The following is a 26,034-nucleotide window of genomic DNA, read 5'->3' on the forward strand; positions in this document are numbered from 1 at the left end:
GATTAAAAAAAAAAAAAAAAAAAAAAAGCCCAAACCCTGGCCTATCAGAGCTGGTGAGAGCTTTAGCGATCCTAAGACAAGGTAGGAACTTTGGAGTCTGTCAAGTCCAGCTCCACACATTCTGGCTGAGAGTCTTCGGGCAGGTTGCTACACCTCTCTGAGTGAGTCTTGGTTTCCCCATATATAAACTAGGCATTATAAGAGAGCTTGCTTCCAAGGGGTGTCTTGAGGACTCAGTGACATGTAAGTGAGACACAGAGCACAGGGTTGGGCACTTAGTAGACAGTAAAGTTAGCCATGACTCAAATCCCCACATTTATGGAAAGAGAAACTGAGGCCAGCTAACTTAGAGGCAGATAGAGGACTAGAAGTGGGAGGGAGAAAAGAAAGCACTATTTACAGGGTTCTTCAAATCATATACCTCAGGTCCAGACAATAAGATGATTGAGGGAGTCAGGAACATTTTGAAAAAATCACGTGACCCTCTCTGGCCATCTTGTTTTCCTACTCTTGAAAGACATGGGAAATCAGAATGTCTCTCCACCCTAAGAAATAAATCAACACAAGTATGGCAAGTAGCAACTGCCATTCAGCTGCAATGTCAGACAGACAGTAGACAAACACAGGAACTATGGCATCCAGAATGCATGTGCCCATTTAAAAGGGCTGGCTAGTTCAGCTCCACCTGACTGCTGTCTCCCTATGCCAGACATCCTAAATTTTTTTAAAAAATTTATTTTATTTTTGGGAGAGCACAAGCAGGGGAGGGGCAGAGAAAGGAAGACAAAGGATCCAAAGAGGGCCCTGCACTGACAGGCTGGCAGCAGTGACCCTGATGTGGGACTCAAACTCAAGAAATGTGAGATCATGACTTAAGCCGAAGTCAGGTGCTCAACCAACTGAGCCACCTTGGTGCCCCCAGACATCCTAATTTTCAGCAGAAGCCAGAATCCAGATTTTTATATGAAATCTTCCAATTTAAAAAAAATGTTTTATTTTTTAACATTTTTTTTTAAAGCTTATCTATTTAGTTTGAGAGAGAGCGAGAGAGCAAGCGCAAGTGAGGGGAGGGCAGAGACAGAGGGGGACAGAGGATCCGAAGCGGGGTCTATGCTGACAGCAGCGAGCCTGATGTGGGGATCGAACTCACAAATCCTGAGATCATAACCTGTGCTGAAGTCAGACCCTTAACCGACTGAGCCACCCAGGTGCCCCTTCCCTTGAAATTTTAATAACCTTATTGGGCATGTACTATTATTCTCCCCATTTGACATATGAGGCCACTGAGGTTCAGAGAGATGACTTGCCAGTCACACAGCTGGGAAGGGGCAGAGTCAGGAATGAAACCTAGCTCTGCTTAATGTCAGAATCTGTGGGACGCTGGATGCTCAGGACAGCCCCTCTTCACACTTCATTCTCTCCAGCATTTTAGGTCTATGAGGGGCTTTAGGGTCCTGGAGCAGTTCTGTTGTCAACTTAGAGTGACCCTTGACCAAAGGCCTTCCCCTTTCTGGGTCTCAGTCTTCCTATCTGCCTACCTAGGAGAGATGTAGTTATGGGAACTCCAATATAGTCCCAGCTTCCTCCCCTGCAGTCCAACTGTGCATCTATTAAATATGAGGACTTGATATTTTCCTTGTTCTTTTTTTAAATGTTTATTTATTTATTTATTTTGAGAAAGAGAGAAAGAGCAGGGGAGGGGCAGAGAGAGAGGGGAGAGAGAATTCCAAGCAGGCTCCACACTGATGGTGACATGAGGCTCAAACTCACTAACCATGAGATCATGACCTGAGCAGAAACCAAGAATCAGGTGCGTAACCGACTAAGCCACCCAGGTGCCCCAAGCTGTCCCTTGTTCTGTGGCCTGGCTCTGCCACTTCCTGTCTTGTGATCTGAGGCTGTTTAACCTCCCTGTGCTTTTTGCCTCATCTCAGCCATAAAATGGAATTAGAAGTAGCACCCACCTCAAAGTGCTTAGGACATGCCGGGCATGGCATGCGTGCCTAGTCAACATTAGTCTTCATGATTATTGGTAACTGTGCATGCATGAGTATATTGATAGGAAGAGACAGAAATATAACTTAAATAGTTGTATTAGGATGGAGATGTGATTTTTAACATTTTCTTTAATGTCACAACTGTTAAAAATTAATGTCTCACATGATTCCTCCATTTTATAGAGAATAAAGTCCAAATTCTTTAACTCAACTTTCAAGGACATCTCTGATTTGACATCAACTCATATTTCAACAGCACATGGTGGCAGGCCACTCCTGCCTGAATCCCAGCTCTGTGACTTACTAGTTGTGTGAACTTGGGCAAGGAGCTCTGTGTCTGATTCCTCATCTGTAACATAAGTTACAATTTCCACCTGATGGGGCTGCAGCGCTGTGTACATCATGCAAAAGTGTCCATCATGTGGAAGCTTGAAGCATATTGGCAACTGTCATGATCTACCTGCTACCCCTAAATCTCTGGTCACCCTGGACCTTTCATTAGCCCTAGAACTATCATACCTCGAAGGCTTTGCTCATGGCTTGCTTTCCCTGGCATGCCTTCCCCTATTTATCCATCCATCAAAACATTCTGTGTCAAGGACCTGCTCAAATGACCTCCCCTGGAGAGATATGTCCTTGTCAGTCCTTCCTCTGGCCCTGAGGGCTGGGTGTGCTTACAGCTCTCAGGCCTCATCTGTGTTCTACTTCCTTACTTATCCTTGCTCCTGCATCACACCCTTCCTGAGGGGAAGATGGGCTTGCTCTCAGCTCCAGCCCAGAGCCCCAGCCCAGATGTCTGAGGGATGTAAACGCCTTTCAGGAAACTCAGTCATCAAACCGATCCAGACAGCCCTGCTGCATCCCACCGTTGCCTGTCTGTAACTGAGGCAGTGTGGCCCAGCAGGGTGCTTGTGAACATAAATGAGGAAACACTGGTCAAAGTCCCCGTTTTCTTCCCTGCCTCCCCGATTTGCTTCTCCTCTGGACCAGGTGGAGAGGGGGAGGGAGTGCTGGCGGTGGGGGCAACTACAGATTCTTGGCCTGCTTGAGATGGACCTCTGGCCCTGATCAGAGCTTCTGATGCAGCCGGGTTTGGGGCAAGGCGCAAGATCCTGCATTTTCAGGCCCCTTCCACGGCCATGCTCTGAAATAACCATTCTGGGAGCACCAAACCTCTCCATGGCTAACAGGGCAGCACAGCTGTGTGCAAGGGGGCATGGGACCTCTCAGCCCCCACACACTTTGGAGGAGGGAGTGCTGCCACCCAGGGGCAAACAGAGAAACTGCCAGGGCTCAGGCCTGAGCCACCGGGCACACATTTTGATAAAAACATTTACTGAGCACTTTTCAAGTGCCAAGCACTATGCCAAGTCCTTTGCACATTTCACCATACTGGACCCCATGACAGTCCTATGAAGTTGAACTGCCATAACCCCCACTGTACAGATGAGAAATACACGGTACAGAGAGGTAAAGTGACTTACCCAAGGTCACACAGCAAGTGAGCAGCAACGCTTAGATCTGAAGCTAAATCTGGCTGATAGCTGCACTCTAACCATGACACCTGAGTGCTGCCTAAATGCCTACATCACAGAGTCACCTGGGGATAATGTAAGTAACCGTGTATGAAAAGGTCCAGAAGATCAGTGCTCTACCAGTCTCAGGCCTCCAGAAGAGCTTGACTAGAGGCCACACCAAGACAGCCTGGAGGAGGGGTGGGCAGGACCACCCCGTCTTCTCTCTTAGGTGGGCTGACACCAGCCTGGACCAGCCAGACCCGGGGCTGCTCAGCTCGGCCATCTTCTCTCCACTGCCCTGACCTGAAAACCGTAGGCAGCCCTGCCTCAGATTCCAAAATGCTTCAGGGCTTTCCAGCAGAATCGGGGCCACGGCAGGCTGGCCAGAGGCCAGGGTTTATACATGACACTCCAAAAGGGTTTTGGCCCATGGCTCACTTCCGTTGGGAAGAATTCTAGCTGGACCCGGACACCTGGACCCAAAGGTGAGCATGGGACCAGACTCTGAGAGCAAACCCCACGGGTCCGTCACTCAGAGGCCTGGATGTACACCGGCACAGCGAGCATGGCACACGGGCCCTCAGCCCCTGCCTGCAGCTCTGCCAGAGCCAGGTTGGAGCCCAGGCTCTCGGCATGCCCGGGCACTACCAGCTCAGGCTCGCCACCCACCGTGCCACCCACGACGATGGACAGCACTGCATCTGGCTCTGAGAAGGGTGGCTTGCCTGAGGCAGCCTCGGGCACAGGCCCGACCCCTGTGTCCTTCAGCTCCTCCAGCCCCAGCGGGTCGGGCAGGGGGGTCACCACCTTGCGCCCACCATTGCTGCCGCTGCGGGGGGCCGCCCTCCTCCGGGAGGGCCGCCGGGCTTGCAGGTCCTTGTCCTTCTGGGGGCCAAGGCGGCAGCGGTGATCCTTGAGGTATTTGTGTCGGGAAAAGCCCTTGGCACAGCCAGCACAGCGGAACTTGTAGTTGCCCGTGTGGGCGCGCTGGTGCTCTGCGAGGTGGGCACGGCGGCTGAAGGACTTGCTGCACAGGGTGCACTTGTGGAGCTTCATGCCTGGAGTGGGGGGAGGTCAGTGAGAGGCACCTGGACCCCTTACTCTGCAACTGCACCTCTCCACTTGGAATAAAACCCAGCCTTTCTGCTTGTCCTCTGAGCGTGTGTGCAATCTGCGCCCTGCTCCGGCCAGTCTCATCTCCCCCTTCTCCCAGCCACTGACTCCCGGCCAACCACACACGCCCTCCTCCGGGCACCAAGCTGGCTCCTGCCTCCAGGTCTTTGCACTTGCTGTTTCCCTCTGCCTGGAATAGGGTGTTCAGCCCCCCAAACCTTAACTAACTTAGCCAGGTCACCATCATCTCTTTCCTCTTTCCATCTGGTCCGTCTGTCTCCCCCTAGCCCCCTCAGACCATCCCCACAAGGCAGCTGGAGATGGCTTCACGAAATACACAAAGGATTGTGACATTTTCTGCTCTGAACCCTCCAGTGATTCCCCAAGTTCCCCACAAAGCCCTGTGCAGTCTGACTGCCCCCATCACCTCTCAGCCCCATTCTCTCCTTCCCCCAACTTGTTCTCTGAGCTCCACACTCCCACTCACCTCTCCTGGTCTCTAAACCACCCCCCCACCCCGAGTCCCTTCTCTGCCTCAAGAGTTTGCACTTGTTCCCTCCATCCTGGCTTTTCTCATCCTTCAGGACAGCTCTCATGTCACCTCCTCCAGGAGACTGGCCCTGATGCCTGCCTCATATCTTTCTCTGCCTCATCACTGTTTATTCCTGTCTTTGCACTCTGCATACTTCTCTGTAACATACTTACTTGTTTATTGTTCATTTTGAGTCTCTGCCACTAAATGCTAAGGTTCCCCAGGAGGGCAGGGTGGGGCTCTACTCATCTGATTCCCCCATGTCACCCCCGGAGTCTCACATGTGGTAAGTTCTCATAGTCACTCACTGAATGACTCACTGGTGCCTCCATATCCACCACGAAGGCAGCTCCAGCCCACACTCAGTCTGAGCCATGTGCCCCTCAGCCTCCCTGGGATGAAGGCTCAGAGAGGGCCGGTGACTTGGAAGAGGCAACACAGCAGGACAGTGGTAGTGCTAAGAATCAACTCGGGCCCTCTGTCTTCAACTTTCTTTTAGGAACTAAATCCTTTCTGCAAACCTATGATTCTTACCATGGGCAGGTTTACCCTCCAGGAGACCTTTTGTTCCCTTGAAGACATTTGCAGTTGTCTTAACTGTGGGGAAGATGCCACTGACATCTCAAGGGTAGAGGGCAAGGATATTGCTAAAAATCCTCTAATGCACATGGCAGGCCCCATCATACAGCATCAGCCAGTGCAAAATATCAGTAGTGCCAAGAAACTATGTTCTAGACCAAATGATATGTGGAAAGACAACCAAGCTGCTCTGGGGATGCAGCAGCACCTGAGGAAGAGCCACGGAGCCCCTGGGAAACCATGAGGGGTGGGGTAGAGACCCTTGAGGAGTGGGATGGAGTGGGATCCACACCCCACCTATCTACACCCCACCTGCCCTGCTCTGCTGAGGCTACCAAGGAACCTTCCCAGCCGTGTCTTGGAGCCAGTTGGAATCTGATCTCTCTCTACACCTGATCCACACCCCTATCACACTGAGCACCTCTCTGATTTATGAGCTATCTCCTCTTAGGTCAGCTTCCCCCTCAGTCTGGGGGACTGTGTCTGACTCACCTCTGTAGGACCCTGAAGACCCTCATGCAGGCCTGGTTCATGGCTCACCTGAGCAAAAGCCTGTTGGCTGGAATATACCAGGCAGTGATAATAAGCCACATGGGATGTGTCTGCTCTGCTCTTTCTAGAGGGCCTGCCCCAGGGACTTTGAGCTGGACCAGACCTTGTTGATGGGTCCAAGAGTCACTTACCGGAGTGAGAGAGGATATGAGCCTTCAGTTTGTCCGGCCGATTGAACTCTTTACTGCAGCCCGTGTGTGTCCTAGAACCCAAAACCTCTGGTCAGGGGGTCTCACCAGACTTGGGACTCTTGCTGGCCTCCGTGCTAGCCTGGGGCCCGAGGGACTCCCTGTCTACCCAAAGGGCCAGGCTAGGAAACAGGCTGGGGAGTTAGGTAGGCAGGCAAGGCCCACGGTGGGACAAAGGAAAGAGGGCCTTCAGAACCCCAGCCCTGACACTTTTGTGTCCCACTGCTGGGTAAAGCTGCCCTCCCACTCATGCCAGTTCCTACTCACGAGAAGGGGCATTTATATTTCTTGAATGGCTCATGGATCAACATGTGTCTCTTCAGTTTGTCCTTACGGTTGAACGCAGACTCGCACACGGAGCATTTGTAGGGCTTCTCACCTGTAGGAGATACAGATGGCGAGTTGGGGAGCGGGGGAGTCCCATGAGATGGAGTCCAAATATGGGGCACACTAGAGGGTAGCAGAAGTGGCCTGGGAGAAAATAGCCTTTCCCATTCCTTATGACTTTGTTTTTCCAAGGAGAAGAGGGGGCTATTTCAGACGGGGCAGTCAGAAAAGGCCTTGGGGTACCTGAGCAGCTCAGTCAGTTCTGTGTCTGACTTCGGCCTCTCTCTCTGCCTCTCCCCTGCTCAAATAAACATTGAAGTTTAAGAAGAGAGGAGAGGAGAGGAGAGGAGAGGAGAGGAGAGGAGAGGAGAGGAGAGGAGAGAAGAGAAGAGAAGAGAAGAGAAGAGAAGAGAAGAGAAGAGAAGAGAAGAGAAGGCCTTTCTGATGAGACAAGAAGGGAGATGTGAGGTAGGAGGGGAGCCAGCCATGATGGAAATCAGAATCAGGGTCCCAGGCAGAAGGACAAGTGGGAATGTGTGGTATGCCTGAAGACAGGGGAGGCCACTGTGGCCGGAACACAGTAGGGGAGGGAAAATGAGGCAGAAGGGAATTCCGGTGAGCGAGACAGCCGGGCCCAACAGGGAGGGCCTGGAAGGCCTAGGTTTTTACTCTGAGCAAGAGGAGAAGCCACCAGAGGGGCTGAGCAGGGGGGGGACCAATGTGACTTCAGAGTTTCACAGTCCCCTCTAGCTGCATGCAGAGAAAACAGTGAGGGGGTGGGGGTGAAGTCATGGGAAGCAGCCAAGTACAGGCAATGTCAGGAAGCAGAATCGGCAGCCTTTGCCAATGGACTGACTGTGGGGTGTGAGGGGAAGGGTGTCAAGAAGGAGTCTAAGGTGGGGCTGAGTGACAAGTGAATGGTTGTGCCATTTACTGAAATGGGGCCCATGGCGGGGGGAGAAGGGAATTACACTTCATCTAATGGAATCGCTGCAATGAGCTATGAGGTAAGTACTAGATGAGAAAACTGAAGGTCATGGTCAGCACCTACTGTTTGGGAGACCTAAGAGGCCAGCCTAGCAGTGTGATGCAGAGTCCGCCTGAGTTACCCCATGAGTCCCCCCATGTTGCCTGCAATAGAATCTGGTGGGGGGTGGGGCAGTGGGGGGGAAGAGCAGCTCTTGCCTGACAGGGGCCAGGGCTTACAATCTGTCCTACGGAAAAGGGCTTTACTGGGCTATTTTGGTTGCCTGCCATTATTTCTTCTCTGTTCTCCCTCTAGAATGAATATGGTACTTTTGAAAAATGCCAACCCAATGATTAAGGAAATTCTGGTCCTTATAATGGAATGCTCTGCAGTCATTAAAAAGATTAAGGTCCCTCAGTATTTCCTGATCTGGAAAGATCTCCTGGCCATACTGCTAAATGAGGAAAGAAATTGGTAGAACAGCTTTCTTAATAGAAAAAAATGAAGAAAATGCAATCCTCATATTCCAAAACAGCCCTAGCCATAGGTGTTTGTATATACACAGAATATGCAGGGTGAAAGTTAAGGGAGGGTACATACCAAACTGTCAGAAACAATTAGATTTGAAGGCAGAACTTAACATTTTACTTTACGTACTTCTACACTGTTTCATTTTATTTGTTTGTTTGTTTAGAGCATGTGTATGCAGGCGCACATGCAATGGGTTGAGCAGCAGGGCTGTGGGGTGGGAGCAGAGGATCTGAAGTAGACTGTGTGCTGACAGCAGAGAGCCTGATTTGGGCTTGACCTCACCAACTATAAGATCATGACCCCAGCTGAAGTCAGATGCTTAACTGACCAAGTCACCCAGGCACCACCATACTGCTTCATTTTTAAAATAAACATGCACTGGGGAGCCTGGGTGGTTCGGTTGGTTGAGTGTCCAACTTCAGCTCAGGTCTGATCTCACTGTTTGTGAGTTCGAGCCCCGCATCGGGCTCTGTGCTGACAGCTCAGAGCCTGGAGCCCGCGTGGGATTCTATGTCTCTCTCTCTGACCCTCTCCCGCTCACACTCTGTGTCCCTCTCTCTCAAATATGAATAAACATTAAAAAAAAATTTTAAAATAAACATGTGTTACTTTTGAATAATATTTTTTAATGTTTTTTATTTATTTTAAGATAAAGAGAGAGTGTGCCCACATGTGAGGAAGGGGCAGAGAGAGAAGCGGAAAGAATCCCAAACAGGCTCTACCCAAGCAGGACAGAGCCCCATGTGGGGCTTGCTCTCATGAATCTTGAGATCATGACCTGAGCCTAAATCAAGAGTTGGACACTTAATCCAATGAGGCACCCAGGTGCCCCTTGAATAATAATTTTTAAAACTACAAAGAGAGTAATTTGGTAATATCTAACAAAATTACCAATGCATATACTTTTTTCTTCTTTTATTATGATAAAATACACATAAAATTTACCATTTAAAAAAGTATATTTATTTAATTAAAATGTTTATTTAGTTTTGAGAGAGAGAGCGCGCACAAACAGGGGAGGGACAGAGAGAGAAGGAGACACAGAATCTGAAGCAGGCTCTAGGCTCTGAGCTGTCAGCACAGAGCCTGATGCAGGAGTTAAATGCACGAGTGGTGAGATCATGACCTGAGCCAAAGTTAGATGCTTAACCGACTAAGCCACCTAGGTGCCCTATTTATTTATTTTTGAGAGAGAGAGAGACAGAGTATGCATGCATGCGTGTGCAAGCAGAGGAGGGGCAGAGAGAGAGAGGGAGAAAGAGAACCGGAAGCAGGCTCTGCACTATCAGCACAGGGCCCAATGCAAGGCTCGAACCCATGAACTATGAGATCATGACCCGAGCTGAAGTCAGACGCTCAACGGATTGAGCCACCCAGGTGCCCCATAAAATTTACCATTTTAAATTAATCATATTTCATGTACAGCTCAGTGACATTAGGTACAATTGTATTATGCAACTACCACCATCTATTTCCAGAACTCTGTCATCCGCCCAAACAGAAACTCAGTACTATACTGCATATATGTTTTAACCTAGCATTTCCACTGCTAAGAATACACCCCACAGACAAACTCCCAAAAGTGCCAAAGGACCCACATAGCCTTTTGTGTATAAACTAACAGCTGAAAAATAATTTAAGTATCCAATCATAAGAACTTGTTAAATAAAAGATAGTAAATACAGAGGAATTCTATGCAGCTGGGAAAAAGAAGATAGTGCTAGAACATCTTCAAGATGTACTGATAAGTAAAGAAAAACAGTACACAATAGAGTTATAATAAGTGCTCAACTGTATAAAAGTAAGCAAGCATTTTGTATAGATATAAAATTAAACCAGAATGATTCAGACTAGGACCCCTAACAGCAGTTATCTTTGGGGAGAGGAACTGGGGGTATTTTTCAAACTGCAAGTCGCAACCTATTGGTGGTTACTTTGACAATTAAAATTGAATGAAACAGAAATATTGTTTTGTGAAACTTCTGTTTCAATATATGCTATGTGTATAAATGTGTTTCCTGGGTTGTAATACAAAATATATATATATATTTTTAATTTTTTTTTAATGTTTTATTTATTTCTAGGAGAGAGAGAGAGAGAGAGACAGCGTGAACAGGGGAGGGTCAGAGAGAGAGGGAGTCACAGACTCTGAAACAGGCTCCAGGCTCTGAGCTGGCAGTCAGCACAGAGCCCAACGTGGGGCTCGAACCCACGAACCGCAAGATCATGACCTAAGCGAAAGTCAGACGCTTAACCGACTAAGCCACCCAGGCGCCCCTAAAATATATTTTTTACCATAGGTCATAGCAAAAAAAATTTTTGAAAAACCATTTGGGTTATCCAACTGAGGTGTGGGGATGGGGTTATTATCATCATATTTGCTTTTATATTGTCAATGATTTTCTCTTCAGGTTTCTGCAATCTTTGGATGCTTTTTAATAAGAAAAAAAGACTTTTAACTAATAATCTTTTAAAGATTAAAGGATAATGGAATGTGGGACACCCGGGTGGCTCAGTCAGTTAAGCATCTGACTCTTGATTTTGGCTCAGGTTATCATCTCACAGTCTGTGAATTTGTGCCCCACATCAGGCTCTGCACTGACAGTGTGGGACCTGCTTGGGATTCTCTCCCTTAACCTCTCTCTGTCTCTCCCTTGTTCTCTCCCTCTCTCTCTCAAAATAATAAATAAACTTTGGGGCGCCTGGGTGGCTTAGTCGGTTAAGCGTCCGACTTTCGCTTAGGTCATGATCTCGCGGTTCGTGGGTTCGAGCCCCGCGTCGGGCTCTGTGCTCACTGCCAGCTCAGAGCCTGGAGCCTGTTTCAGAGTCTGTAACTCCCTCTCTCTCTGACCCTCCCCTGCTCACGCTGTCTCTCTCTCTCTCTCTCCTAGAAATAAATAAAACATTAAAAAAAATAAATAAATAAATAAATAAATAAATTTAAAAAAATGTAGGAAAAAAAGAAAAGAAAATGTCAGTGTGTCTCAACTGGGGAGCCAAGGAGAGGGGGTTCTGTGGGTTTAGGTGGGAATTCTGCAGGGAGAACAGCACCCCCACCCCTAGGGGCTCAGAATGGTCTGAGGGAGCTGTTGGAGGCAGAGCCAAGAGATCCCCCACTAGCCTACAGAGGTTCATCTCTACTCCAGTGTTGGTGGGAACCCCTTGTTCACTTGAGAGGGCAGGTGGGTAGGGGGCCAGGAAGGAAAAGGGGAAGGGAACGAAGAGAAAGTGGCGGACGGACAGGATGGGGAGGGAGAAGAGGCTGGAGAAAGACAGGGGCAAAGGCTAGAGGGAGATAGGAAGGGGAATAGAGAGGTAGGGGGGCTGCGGCCCCCTTGATGGGGGGCAGAGTACTCACCTGAGTGGATGTGAGCATGCAATTTGAGGTAGTGCTCTCGCCGGAAGAACTTCTTGCACACCTGGCACTTGAACCTGCCTCCACTGCCGTGGGTGGGCAGGTGACGTCGCAGGTAGCGCTCACAAGGAAACACCTGGTGGAAGAGAGGAGTTGGGGTTAGATCTGACTCACTAACCCTCACCACCTTCTGAGCTCACGGGGCCCCTCATTCCCAGCACTTATGGAAACAATTTCCTTTCTACCCACCAGGATCAGGGCTCAGCATCAGGCTCAGCCCTTAGAACCTCATGGCTCCCACTACTCACCCATACTGCATGTTCTGAGCTTCTGCCAGGCTGTTTTTTCTACCCAGAGGGCCTTTCTCTACCCAGGGGCCCTGACAAATTTCTATTTATCCTTCAAGACCCAAAACAAGTGTCACTGCTTCTGTGAAGCCCTCTCTGACTTTTCAATGTCATGCAAGACAAAACAAACCCTGCCCTTGAATGTTCATCTATATTTATTTATTTGTTTATCTATTTATTTATTTATTGTTTTCTAAGAAAACTCTGTCCCCAATGTGGGGCTTGAACTCGTGACCCCCAGATCAAGAGTTGCATGCTCTACCACCTGAGTCAGCCAGGCACCCCATTCATCTACATTTATTTAAATGTTTGTTCATTTTGAGTGACAGAGAGAGTGTGTGCGAGTGCACTGCACATGTGTACGCATGAGTGGAGGAGGGGCAGAGAGAAAAAGAGAGAGAGAATCCCAAGCAGGCTCCACACCATCAGCACAGAGCCCAATGTGGGGCTCAAACCCATGAACCATGAGATCATGACCTGAGCCAAAATCAAGAGTCGGATGCTCAACTGACTGAGCCACCCAGGCACCCATGAAGAAACCAGTTAAACACACCAGGCGGATGTAATTGGCAAAATCCAGACTTTGGGGAACCCAAAGGACCAGTGGCCCAGTTTCTTCAAGAGATAAATTAAAAGGGGAAAAAAAAAAGGAGCACTTGTGGGGGAAACTTTGGTTGTATCAACCAATTGGAGTATGTGAACCTGATTCAAACAAATAAACCTTACAAAAATTATGATGCTTCGGGGTGCCTAGGTGGCTCAGTGGGTTAAGTGTCTGACTTTTGATTTTGGCTCAGGTCATGATCTCATGATTTCATGAGTTTGAGCCCCATGTCTGGGTCTGAACTGACAGTGTGGAGCCTGCTTGAGATTCTCTCTCTTTCTCTGCCCCTCCCACACTAGGACTCTCTCTCTGTCTCTTTCAAAATAAAAAAAAATAAACTTAAAAAATAAGTAAATTAGCATTTAAAAAAATTATGATGTTTCTGAGACAATCAGAAATTGGAACACTGCCTGACTAGCTGAAAGTACAGTCTTCAGTCTTTCACATTCACTGAAAAGAAGAACCAATAATAACAAGAATAACATATCTGGAAGCTGGAGGCCACTGTTCTGATGCTGGGCCTGGACCCAGGAGAGGCCTCACCCCACATTTTAAAAAAATTAAAAAAAATTTTTTTAATGTTTATTTTTGAGAGAGAGAGAGAAAGAGAGCAGTAGAGGGGCAGAGAGAGAGGGAGACACAGAATCCGAAGTAGGCTCCAGGCTCTGAGCTGTCAGCACAGAGCCCGATGTGGGGCTCGAACCCACTGACTGCGAGATTGTGACCTGAGCCAAAGTTGGACGCTTAACCGACTGAGCCATCCAGGTGCAGCACCTCCAAATGTTTTTTTTAACGTTTATTCATTTTTAGAGAGACAGAGACAGAGTGTGAGTCAGGGAGGGGCAGAGAGAGAGACAGACACAGAATCTGAAGCAGGCTCCAGGCTCTGAACTGACCACACAGAATCCAGTGCAGGGCTTGAACTCACAGACCACACCTCACCCCACATTAGCCCAGCCTGGCCCGGCCTGGCCCATCAGCAGCCCCAGGATGGCCATGTGTGCCATCTAAAGGCTAAGATGGGCCAGGCAGGGCTCCTACTCTTCAAAGGTGAAGTGTCTATGGAGACAGGTCTAGGGAGACAAGCCCAGGCTTTGCTGCATGTACTGAGGCAGGAGGGGAGGAGACAGTGAGGTGCTTGCTCTACCACCTCTGAGCCCCAACTGTTGCCCCGGCTGGGAAGGGCAGTGGTACCCACCTTTTGGCAGTGCGGGCAGGGAAAGTTGTGAGTGGCAGTCTGCAGGTGGTGCTCCAGGGCCTCGGGGGTAGAGTATTTGTTGACACATTTGACACACCTACATGGGAAGGAACAGGAGAGGTGACAGAGCAGCGTGTGGAGGCTGGACTGGCCCCGCAGACACAGGCACCAGCCCTTCTCCTCCCCCCAGGGCCAACACTGGGAGGCACAATTCTGCATTAAATTCATCCTTTTTGTTTGTTTTTTGTTTTTTAAGTAGGCTCCACACCCAATATGGGGCTTGAACTCACGACCTTGAGATCAAGAGTTGCATGCTCTACTGACTGAGCCAGCCAGGCACCCCAGGAGTCCTTTAAAATGAAAATAAATAAATAAATAAATAAATAAATAAATAAATAAATAAATTTTAAAAAATGAAAATCAAACCATGTCACATCCCTGCTTAAAAGTTCCCACCTTGGCCTACAAGGGTCTAGAGGCTTGACCATTCCTACCTGTCAGACTTTATCTTTCTCCACTGCCCACCTCACTCTGTTCCAGCCACCTTGGCCTCCTTAATATACATTGAACACACCAAACCCTTTCCTTAGCCTTTTCACCTGCTATTCCCGCTACCTAGAACACTCTTCCCCAAGTATTCCCTTGGGCAACACCTTCTTATCCTTCAGGCCATACGTCAAATGTCACCTCCTTAGAGATGCCCTCCTTGACCATCCTGTCTCAAGCTCTCCCCTACGGCCCACCCCTGGACACTCCCTACTACGTCACCCAGTTTTATTATCTTCTTAGCACTTATTATTTATAATTATTACTTAGTTGTTTGCTTACTTGATTAGTATCTGTCTCTTTCACCAGCAATTAGGCTCTAGAGGAAGGGACCATATTTGTCCTGTTCATAACCTGCTTGAAGCACCAGTGACAATCTCTTATTTATGAAAGAGTCAGAGAGACAAGGATCCAGGTCTTGCACACTCTTGTTTCTGACCCTCAGTTTCCTCATCCATAAAATGGGGTAGGAATCCCAAATGGGCCTGCCTCTTGTTTATTCTTTTTTTTTTTAATTTTTTTTAATGTTTTATTTATTTCTAGGAGAGAGAGAGACAGCATGAGCAGGGGAGGGTCAGAGAGAGAGGGAGTCACAGACTGAAACAGGCTCCAGGCTCTCAGTTGGCAGTCAGCACAGAGCCTGACGCAGGGCTCGAACCCACGAACCGCGAGATCATGACCCAAGCGAAAGTCGGACACTTAACCGACTAAGCCACCCAGGCGCCCCTCCTCTTGTATATTCTTAAGACTATCCAAGAGTCAAAGGATACAACCGTGCCAAACAAACAGCTCATATATCACATAGCATTATACACGTAGTCTCTGTGCTTTTTTTAACAAATTTTATTTTTTAAAGGTTCATTTATTTTTGAGAGAGAGAGTGCAAGTGGGGGAGGGGCAGAGAGAGAGAAAGAGAGAGGGACGGAGGATCTGAAGTGGGCTGTGCACTCACAGCAGGAGCCCAGTATGGGGCCGAACTTATAAACTGTGACAACATGACCTGAGTCGAAGTTGGACGCTCAACCGACTAAGCCACCCAAGTGCCCCCATGGTCTCTACTCTTAATATCACTGGCTAACCAGCCTTTCAAACAGCAGTTTCAGGTCACAAGCCACTCTGAAGAAAAGACCCCTCTAGTCTCCTGACTATAAAAACATTTACCAGCAACTGACCCATTTATGATGAGGTTCCAGTGAGGAATGCCACAGGTAGGTGGGCAATTCACGCCAAAAACAGAAACACGGGCCCGGATATCGGTTCGCCAGGGCCTCCACAGAAAACCCACAGGCAGGCTGCGCCTTCAGACTACATGCTGAAAACCGCAGGCGAAATGCCTCCAGACGGCAAGAAAGAAAGAGCGAGCTGGCTGGGAGCAGAGCTACTGGGCGGACAGAGACCTGGCGAGCTGGTGAGATGGGAGAGGGCAGGAACTTCACGGGCTTCAGCAATGAGGAGACACAGGTTTGTGTGGGAGGTAGCTTAGCAATAGGCTCAAGATGCAGTAAGCAATAATGCTGAGAAATAAGCACGAAAAGGAAAACTCCCTGCCAGAAATGCCATCCTCACTAAGTCACCCAAGGTAACATCCCCAGCGCGAGGGCAAACCAACATCACGTGCCTGCTGCTGTGATGCGCTGAGAAGGACCGAACAGCACTTTGTGTGATATTTCCTGCCTAGAGTTCCCCTCCTGCATCCAACCCAAGGTCAAATCCGACAGACCCAAACTGAGGACGTTCTCCAAAATAACTGGCCCATACTCTTCAAAACCGCCACAGTTGTCAAAGACAAAGATAGGATGAGCAACTGTTCCAGCCTAATAAAGAGACACAATAACTGAAAGCAACGTGTGATCCTAGATGGGATCCTAGGTCAGAGAAAGCATTTTTTTTTTTTTTTTTTGGTCTATAAAGGATGTTGTTGAGATAGGAGATTTTTGAGTAAGGTCTGTAGATGAGGCAACAGAACTCTATTGATTTAACTTTCTGATTTTGATAACTACACACTGCTTATGTAAGAGGCTGTCCTTATTTCTAGAAAATGTACATAAAGACAAAGTGTAAAAGAGCATCATGCCAGTAAAGAATCCTCAAGTAGCTCAAATATCTCAAATATAATAAAGCAAATGTGACAGAGTTAACATTTGGGAAATCTGGGTGAAGGGTATGTGGGAATCCTTTGTACTATTCTTCTGTTTTTTCTGGAAGTCTGAAATTGTGTCAAAATAAGTTCCTGAAAATGGCTGTCTGTGATATGGGGAAGGGGGTCAGGGTAGACCGGGAATTCCTTTTCATCCTTTGCCCTTTTTTGGTTCTTAAATATTGTACTGTATGTATGTAATTATTTTTTAAAGTCAGGAATCTCTTTCTTAAAGTCTTCATTGATCTTTTTTTAAAGAAGTTTTACTATTAAATACTATATTTTTAATAAAAAATTTTTTTAATGTTTGTTTATTTTTGAGAGAGAGAAAGACACAGAATCTGAAGCAAGCTCCAGGCTCCGAGCTGTCTGCACAGAGCCTGATGTGGGGCTCAAATCCACGAACTATGAGATCATGACCTGAGCCAAAGTCAGACACTTATCCGACTGAGCCACCCAGGCGCCCAGAACTTATTATTATTTTTTTAATGTTTATTTATTTTGAAAGAGAGGGATAGAGAGCCAGCAGGGGAGGGGCAGAGAGAGAGGGAGACAGAGAATCCCAAGCAGGCTCCACACTGTCAGTGCAGAGCCCAACGCAGGGCTCCAACTCATGAACTGTGGGATCATGACCTGAGCAGAAATCAAGAGTCAGACATTTAACTAAATGAACTACCTTGGTGCCCCTCGGAACTTATTTACAAGTGAGCAAAGATGTCCAAAGATGTTCTCTGTAGTGTTGTTTGTAACAATGACAAACTGGAAAAAACCAACTAGCCTGCCATAAAGGATCATTTACATACATTTGGCATGTACAACCAAATACCAAGGAGCCATCTAAATAGATGAGGCAGGGGCACCTTGGTGACTCAGTTAAGTGTCCAACTCCTGATTTTGGCTCCGACCCTGATCTCAGGGTCATGGGTTCAAGCCCTGCACTGGGCTTTGTGCTGGGCATGAAGCCTGCTTAAAAAAAATAATAAAAATATGGGGCGCCTGGGTGGCTTAGTCGGTTGAGCGTCCGACTTTCGCTTAGGTCATGATCTCGCGGTTCGTGGGTTCGAGCCCCACGTTGGGCTCTGTGCTGACTGCCAGCTCGGAGCCTGGAGCCTGTTTCAGAGTCTGTGTCTCCCTCTCTCTCTGACCCTCCCATTCTCACGCTGTCTCTCTCTCTCTCTCCTAGAAATAAATAAAAATATTGAAAAAAAATAATAATAATAAAAATAAAAAAATAAAGGGATGGGGCAGGTCTGTTTGTGCTGAGATGCAAAGATGTCCATATTACTGTTGTGATAACACACACATTACATGTACAAAGTGATCTCATTAAGTTTCAGTTAATTTGTCAGAAGCTGTGGGACAGAAAGATGGCAGGGTGAATATTCACCAAAGTCAATAACTATGTTTGGGATGACCTGACTCAGATAGAGCCTGTGATAGTTATATCCATAAACATGCCTATTACTGACACAGACCAAATAACATGTATCAAGAGGTTAATAAGGACTATCTTTGCATGGTAGGTAGGGTTTTGGCTTTTGGGTTCTTTTGTGCGATTTTTAAAAAATCTTTTTCTCTGTACTGAATATGGATAACTTTTGTAATTAGGATAAAAAATCCATAGGGGCGCCTGGGTGGCTCAGTTGGTTAAGTGTCCAACTTTGGCTCAGGTCATGATCTCATGGTTCGTGAGTTTGAGCCCTGCCTTGGGCTCTGCGCTGACAGCACAGAGCCTGCTTGGGATTCTTTCTCTCCTTCTCGCTTTCTGTCCCTCCCCTGCTCACACACTCACTCTCTCAAAAATAAGTAGATACACTTTTAAAAAATGTCCTCTTGGGGCACCTGGGTGGTTCAGTCGGTTAAGCGTCTGACTTCGGCTCAGGTCATGATCTCACGGTTCGTGGGTTTAGAGCCCCGCATCAGGCTCTGTGCTGACAGCTAGTTCAGAGCCTGGAGCCTGCTTTGGATTCTGTGTGTGTCTCTCTCTCTGCCCCTCCCCCACTCGTGCTCTGTCTCTCTGTCTCAAAAATAAGTAAACTATGTAAAAAAAAATTTTAAATGCCCTCTCTTTGCTATAAAAAATGGTAAAAATTTAAAAAATTAAAAAAAGAAAAAATCAACAAATCTTATTTTTAAAAGGCAAAAGTAAATATATAGCACATGTATAGGGGCACACATAAAATTCACCTGAGGGGCTTGGGGTTTGGGGAGGTTTCCGTGGCCCAAAGGAAAGGGAGGAGGTAGACCAATGGGGCCTGGGCCCCTGAAAGAGCATGAAGCCACTCTACTTGCCCAAACATTACTGTGAAACAGAAATAAATTCTCACTTCACTTATGCCACAGTTATTGGGAATCTCTATTGCATGCAGGTAAACCTATATCTAAATTGTACAAATAATAATAATTGCAGCAATGACGTTTATTGAGCACTTACTCTGTTCCAGGTATTATGTCTAAGAATCTCATGGTCGTCTTAACTAATCCTCATAAATAATCCCACACAGTAGGCACTATAGTTATCCCCATTTCACAGATGAGGCCACTGAGGCTCAGAGTGACCAAATACCTTGCCAAGGTTATCTACTGGGAATATAATCAAGCTGGGATTTGAGCACAGACAGGTGGCTACAGAGCCCTTATCATGATTACCCAAGACACCATTCCATACTCAGGCCATCCAGACAGTGGCCTGCATCTGCAGGCCTTAACCTTTGGGCCGGGAGTTCCAATGGCTACAAGGGTGACTGGCACTGTAACCACTGCACGAGAACCTAGGAGAAGAGATTGACTGCAGACACAGAGCCATCAGCACTGGGCTCAACCTTAGCCTCCAGTTTCCAAGACCAGAGCTGTGAAGCTTCTAAGATTCCAGACGAGAGTTTGAATCTCAACTCCGTGCCAACGCTGTTACTCTGGTGGGCAGGTCATTTCTCTCTGAGGCTCAGCATCCTCATCTTCAAAATGGGGAGAACACCACCGCTATGAACTGAACTGCGTCCCTCCGAAAGTCGTATGTTGAAGCCCTGACCCTCAGTGTGATGGTATTTACAGACAGGACCTTTGAGGGGATGATTAGGTTTAGATGAGATCATGAGGGTGGGGTCCACATGACCACAGAGTGCCGTAATGAGAAGACCACGGGTCTGTGGTATTGTGTTACAGCAGTCGGACCTGACTAATGCGACCACCTACCTCCCAGGACTGCAGGGGTCAATGTCCCTAAGACCAAGTGGGGCCCGTGGTAGGTGTTCCCTTCCTTCTACTTGGCATCTCACTACTGAGAGCCACATGGCCACATGAACTCACAGATAATCCACACACTGATAGGGCAAAAGCAAAATAAAATGCCCCCTGAGTACAAATGGGAATTACTCATCAGTATCTAGAAATCTCCACCCCTTGACTGGCCAAAGCTTTGCCTGGTTTCCTGTCTCTGGCTCCACTTCCCAATCTCCCTGGGGCAAGCTGCCCTGTACAGCTTCAGTCCCAGTGCTCCTGATAATTTCTCGAAGCTTTTGTGATTTCTACAAGGCCCTTCGTATCCTGGCCCTACTTTCTTCCTCTTTCTTTTTTTTTTTTAACAATTAAAAACATTATTTTAAATGTTTTTTAAAATTTATTTCTGAGAGAGAGAATGAGAACATGAGTAGGGGAGGGCCAGAGAGAGAGGGAGACACAGAATCCAAAACAGGCTACAGGCTCTGAGCTGTCAGCACAGAGCCCCACGTGAGGCTCGAACTCACAAACTGTGAGATCATGACCTGAGCCGAAGTCGGACGCTTAACCAACTGAGCCACCCAGGCGCCCCACTGGCCCTACTTTCTAAACATCCCCTAGGCCACATCTAAACATTGTCTCTCCTTTCAACTCTACAAAACAATCATTCTAAACCACTTGCTACTTTATTTTGTATCTCCATACTTGATGTTCCTCCTGCTAAGAATGTAATCTACCCTACCCACTGTCTGCTTGGCAAACTCCTATTCATCCTTCAAAACTCAGTTCAGACATCACTGCTTCAATGATACCTTCCTTGCCCTATATCCCACTCTGGTACTTCTATACCTTATATCTACATCTGTTAGTATTTTATCAGAGTATATGGCAAGCATATTTACATACTTGTCTCCCTAAGAAGCCCATGCATTCTAAACTCCAGGGCTGTGTTTACTTATCTCTGAAACCCCAGAAGCATCACCCAGGAGTTATGCCTCACTAATAGGTTATCAGCCAAATCCCTACAGGTACAAGTTTTTTTTTTTTTTTTTTTTTTAATATTTTATTTATTTCTAGAAGAGAGAGAGAGAGAGACAGCATGAGCAGAGGAGGGTCAGAGAGAGAAGGAGTCACAGGGTCCAGGCTCCGAGCTGGCAGTCAGCACAGAGCCCGACACGGGGCTCGAACCCACGAACCGCAAGATCATGACCTAAGCGAAAGTTGGATGCTTAACCGACTAAGCCACCCAGGCACCCCAAGTTTGTACAGAGAAGCAAAACCATTCCAACATGAACATATTCATTAAGAACTGGGAGAAATCCCCAAACACTCCTCCTTGCTTATCACTAACATCTATTCCCATGTACTACATGCTAGGATTTACAAGGCAGCTGCGACCAGAAGCCACAGGGTGGATGCACAGCAAAATGACTGCAGGGCAAAATGTGGGATTTCCCAATGTTATGAAAGCGATATTGGCTATCTGCAGATAACTAAAGAGAGCCTGGAAAAGGGACCAGAACACCACCAAGTAAGAGAAACCTAGGGAGGATGGTCCCAGAACTGCTAGCTCCAGTGAGAATGACCTGAAGACCCAAGGATGAAATGCATGAGGCCGGACTGAGGGAGCCCTTCTTCATTTCCGCAATGGGACAAGCTCTATGATCGCGATGGAAGACTAAAGTGCTATAAAGGGCTGTCGGCAAGAATTACCCTAAACAGGCGCCTGGGTGGCTTAGTCAGTTAAGCGTCCGACTTTCGCTTAGGTCATGATCTCACGGTTGGTGGGTTCGAGGCCCGCGTCGGGCTCTGTGCTGACTGCCAGCTCAGAGCCTGGAGCCTGTTTCAGTCTGTGACTCCCTCTCTCTCTGACCCTCCCCTGCTCACGCTGTCTCTCTCTTTCCTAGGAAAAAAAAAAAAATTTAAGAATTACCCTAAACAAGATCTACACTTGGCTCACCCCCTGTCCATTCTAAGAATCAGCACAGAGCTGCAACTTTAATCCGAATTTTACAGATTATAGAAACAAATGCATCTTGCATTTATGATTCTGGCTTTCTAACACGTGCTTGTTCATTCCATTTTCATCCGATGAATCCGGGCACCATTCTGACTGTAATCTCAATTTTGTAGATTATCAGACTAAATAATATTTTCACGATATTTTTAGTTTCCACACTTTTTCCCCCTATGAATGAAAAAATATTGGTTTCTCCTTTTAAAGATTACTTTTTAGGATAAACGTCTAACAAGTTGAAGAATGACAGGAGGGCCAGCATCTGTTCCCGTGGGTCCTCAGCAGTCAGAACCACTGAGGCGGCCGGCCCCAGGCCCTGCAGGGAGAGGGGGTGCGGGCAGTGGGAGGGCACGTACTTGTACACAGCGCTGTCCTTCTTGGGGCTGTGCTGTGGCAGCAGGCTGTGGGAGTACTGGTGCACACCCAGGTCGTACAGCGAGGGGAAGTCCTTGCCACAGAGGTGGCAGCGGTAGCTCAGCTCCTCCTGGTGGCTCTTGATGTGCTCCAGAAATGTGTCGAGCTTTGGGAAGGTCTGCGCGCAGCTTTTGACCACACACTTGTACACCTTGAGGGAAGAAACAGGGCAGGGGAGGCAGGCTGTTCCCCGGCTCCCCTGCTGCCGAGCCCTGTTTTATTTTGATTACAGAGTCCTCTCTCCGTGGCCAGTCATAATGGCCCCGTTACCCTTCCCTCAGGCTGTATGTGACCTTGGTAGATTTAGAAAAATTACCCCAAACCTGGAAATACAGTAGACGGATGACATTGTGTCCACTCTGGAGAGTGGTGCCTCTCAGACTTGAGAGTCCATCACAGTGACAGATGGTTGGGTGCCACCTCCCCCCCCCCCCCGAGTACCTGATTCAGTAGGTCTGGGTGGCTGGACTATGTGCCCGGGAGATGCTGACGCTGCTGGTCGGGGAACCTCACTTCAAGAGGTGCTATCTAACAAGCCTGTCTAGGGCCCTCTCGCTCTCTGAGGGATGGGTCTTGTGTTGCCTACTTACTACTGATTAGGATCCAGACCCTACAGTTAAATTTTTATTTGTAGACAACAGATTCAATGTAAATGATTTTTGTCAAGCAGAAAGGGTAACCCCAAAGGTCATGGGTTTTGTTGCCGTTATAGGACATTAACCAGATTTGTATTTAGCTTAGCAATCTTACCTGAATATTCCCTTTTATCACCGACACAATGATACATAGGTATAAATACCAAAGTCTTATACCCTCTTTTGAACTGGCTTTGTCATCCTTTCAGTTTCCTTATTAATGAGTTATGTGAAATTCTGGCTCGTGTTCACTATGTCACTCACATGAGAATTATGCTTTTAAATTTTATAAATTATACTTTTTAAAAACATTTATTTATTTATTTATTTTTGAGATGGTGGGGGAGAGAGAGAGTGATGGTGTGCACACACAAGCATGAGCCGAGGAAGGGCAGGGAGAGAGGGAGAGAATCCCAAGCAGGCTCCTTGCTGCCAGCGTAGAGCCTGATGTGGGGCTCAAACCCATGAACTGTGAGATAATGACCTGAGCCAAAATCAAGAGTTGGACGCTCAACTGACTGAGCCACCCAGGTGCACCCAAAATTACACTTTGACAAGTATGCTCCTGACTGCCTACACAATTCCACGTGCTCCTTTTTCCTAACAAAGTGAACCCTGATTTGTTCAGGGTGGCAACATGTGCAGTTAAAACACCTGATTTCCCTGGCTCCCTTGCATCTAGTGTCAGCCATGTGGCTCCTTTCTTGCCAGTGATATGCAGGCAGTGGTCTTTAGGGAAGACATTACTCCCAGAACAAAAAAGGCAAAAGCTTTCTAAGAGAAATCCCCTCTGCTTTCCTCATTTGTCCTGACTGGAAAACAGATGTGATGACTGGAGGTACAGCAGCCACTATACAACCTTGAGGATGGAAGTCACATGCTAAGAATGGCAGGGCCAAAAACTAGAGGAAGCCTGAGTCTATGGTGACATATCTGACCTGCTATATAATCCCAACACTGCCTACTTACAGCTTCTTGTGACATGAGGAGAGTAAAACCATAACTAGTAAGCTGGCTGTCTATTATTTGCCAAGTAATAATGAATTCCTAATTGATTAAGCACATGCACTGGCTCCAACTAATGAGAGATCTACAGAGGACTGCTAGGAAATCTTACTGCTTCTAAAAAAAAAAAGGCACAGAGTTGGGGGGCCTGGGTAGCTCAGTCAGTTAAGCAGCCGACTTCAGCTCAGGTCATGATCTTGCGGTTCGTGAGTTCGAGCCCCGCGTCAGGCTCTGGGCTGACATCAGAGCCTGGAGCCTGCTTCGGATTCTGTGTCTTCCTCTCTCTCTGCCTTCCCCTGCTCACGCTCTGTCTCTCTATCTTTCAAAAGTAAATAAACTTTAAAAAAAATTTAAAAAGGCACAGAGTAGAGAGCTCCTTTTTGCTCACAGATAACGCTGTGTCTGGACTGCTACCATCCCAGGACCACAGATAAGCCATGAGCAGAGAACAAGGTCATACCCTGAGATGGAAGAGACAAGAGTGGGAAGGACACAGAGTCCTTGATGTTGGGTTGAGTCAACTGACTGTTTCAGGCCTGGAGCTGCTCAATCTTGGATTTTCTTGTTATGTGCAATGATAAACCTCTTAATTGTGTAAGCAGTCTGAGTCAAAGTTTCCTATGAGTTGCCCTACAGGTATCCTAGCTTAATTTCATCAAACCCCCTGCTGGGAATCTATCCTAAGGTATAAGCTAGAGATTTGGACAAATATTTGATTATAGTGTGGCTCAATATAATCTTGTTTATACTAGCAAAACACAGTTAATACCCAAAACATTAAAACAAGGGGATTTTTAAAAATACAACTGTTAAAAATTATGTTTTTTAAAAATAGTAACATGAGAAAATTCTCAGAACATAAAATTAGGTTAAAAAATAGAAAGCCCAAATCTCAAGAGAATTTATGCTTATTAAAAACAAAATCTCAGGGTGCCTGGGTGGCTCTGTCAGTTGAGCGAGCATCTGAATTTGGCTCAGGGCAGGATTTCATGGTTCATGAGTTTGAGCCCTGCGTCTGGCTTGGTGCTAGCTTTGTGCTGAGCCTGGAGCCTGCTTCAGATTCTCTGCCCCACCCCCACCCCTCCCTTGCACTCTATCTCTCAAAAATAAATAAATGCGGGGCGCCTGGGTGGCTTAGTCGGTTAAGCGTCCGACTTTCGCTTAGGTCATGATCTCACGGTTCGTGGGTTCGAGCCCCGCGTCGGGCTCTGTGCTGACTGCCAGCTCAGAGCCTGGAGCCTGTTTCAGTCTGTGACTCCCTCTCTCTCTGACCCTCCCCTGCTCACGCTCTCTCTCTCTCTCTCCTAGAAGTAAATAAAACATTTTAAAAAAATTATTTTTTAATAAAATAAAATAAAATAAATAAATAAATAAATAAATGCTAAAAAATAAAAATTTTTTAAATTCTCAAAAAGCCCCGTATGGTTGATTCCATTTATACAACGTTCTCAAAATGACAAACTTACGAAGACAGAGAACTGATTTGTGGTTTCCAGAAACTAAAAGATATTAGGGAAGAGAATAGGTGTAACTAATGAGAGGAGGCACAAGAAAGATCTTTGTGGTGATGGAATGTTCTGTACCGTGATGGCAATGGTGGTTACACAAACCTGCAAACCTGCACACATGGTAAAATGAGATAGAACCATACACACTGCATACCAATGTTAGCTTCCTAGTTTAGATATCACGCTGTTCTTAGGTAAGATGTAACCACCGAGGGAAACTGATTAAAGGGTATAAGGGACATGGTACTATCTTTGCAGCTTCCTATGAATCTATTAATTCTTCCAAAAGAAAAAGCTTAAAAAAAACCTATCAGAAAAGAAAGCACAATTCAAAATTATATGTGTATACTATCCCAATTATAATAATAAAAATACCCCAGGAGCTCCACAAAATATGCTGGGTTTGGTGCTACACTCTTGGGATGGTGCATTGCAAGGTGGTTAATGACATGGGGTTTGGCTTTGAACCCTGACTCAGTCAGTTACTGGCAGTGTGACTCTCGATGGGTCATTTCACCCCTCTGGGCCTCAGTTTCTTCATTTGGATATACTGAAAATGCCTCTCTCTAAGGTTGTTATGGAGATTAAATAAAATATTGAATGTAAAGCATTTAGCAGGGTACCCATCATATAATAAATGCATCCTTTAAACCTATACACTCTTTAGATTTTTCTGAATTTTTAATTCTACGTTGGGTACTTGATACTTTTATAAGAAGAAAAAAAATAACAAAATTTATTGTAAAAAA

The 26,034-nt window shown here is 46.8% G+C and overlaps 1 protein-coding gene across 2 annotated transcripts in view; it reads right to left on the reverse strand.

Moving 5' to 3' along the window:
* Positions 1–2,094: 2,094 nt before the first annotated feature.
* ZNF341 (zinc finger protein 341) overlaps positions 2,095–26,034 on the reverse strand; it is a 50,430-nt gene continuing 26,490 nt past the window's right edge. For both annotated transcript variants that reach the window (XM_039248748.1, XM_039248746.1), the window contains 6 exons: positions 22,080–22,288; positions 13,808–13,904; positions 11,662–11,794; positions 6,746–6,857; positions 6,422–6,492; positions 2,095–4,572 (listed from right to left, as the gene is read on the reverse strand). In XM_039248748.1, the coding sequence (XP_039104679.1) occupies positions 4,043–4,572; positions 6,422–6,492; positions 6,746–6,857; positions 11,662–11,794; positions 13,808–13,904; positions 22,080–22,288 (1,152 nt within the window). In that variant the 3' untranslated portion in view covers positions 2,095–4,042. The remainder of the gene's footprint in view (positions 4,573–6,421; positions 6,493–6,745; positions 6,858–11,661; positions 11,795–13,807; positions 13,905–22,079; positions 22,289–26,034) is intronic.

Source organism: Hyaena hyaena, unplaced genomic scaffold, assembly GCF_003009895.1.
Source record: "Hyaena hyaena isolate Hyena2069 unplaced genomic scaffold, ASM300989v1 scaffold_315, whole genome shotgun sequence".
NCBI lineage: Eukaryota > Metazoa > Chordata > Mammalia > Carnivora > Hyaenidae > Hyaena > Hyaena hyaena.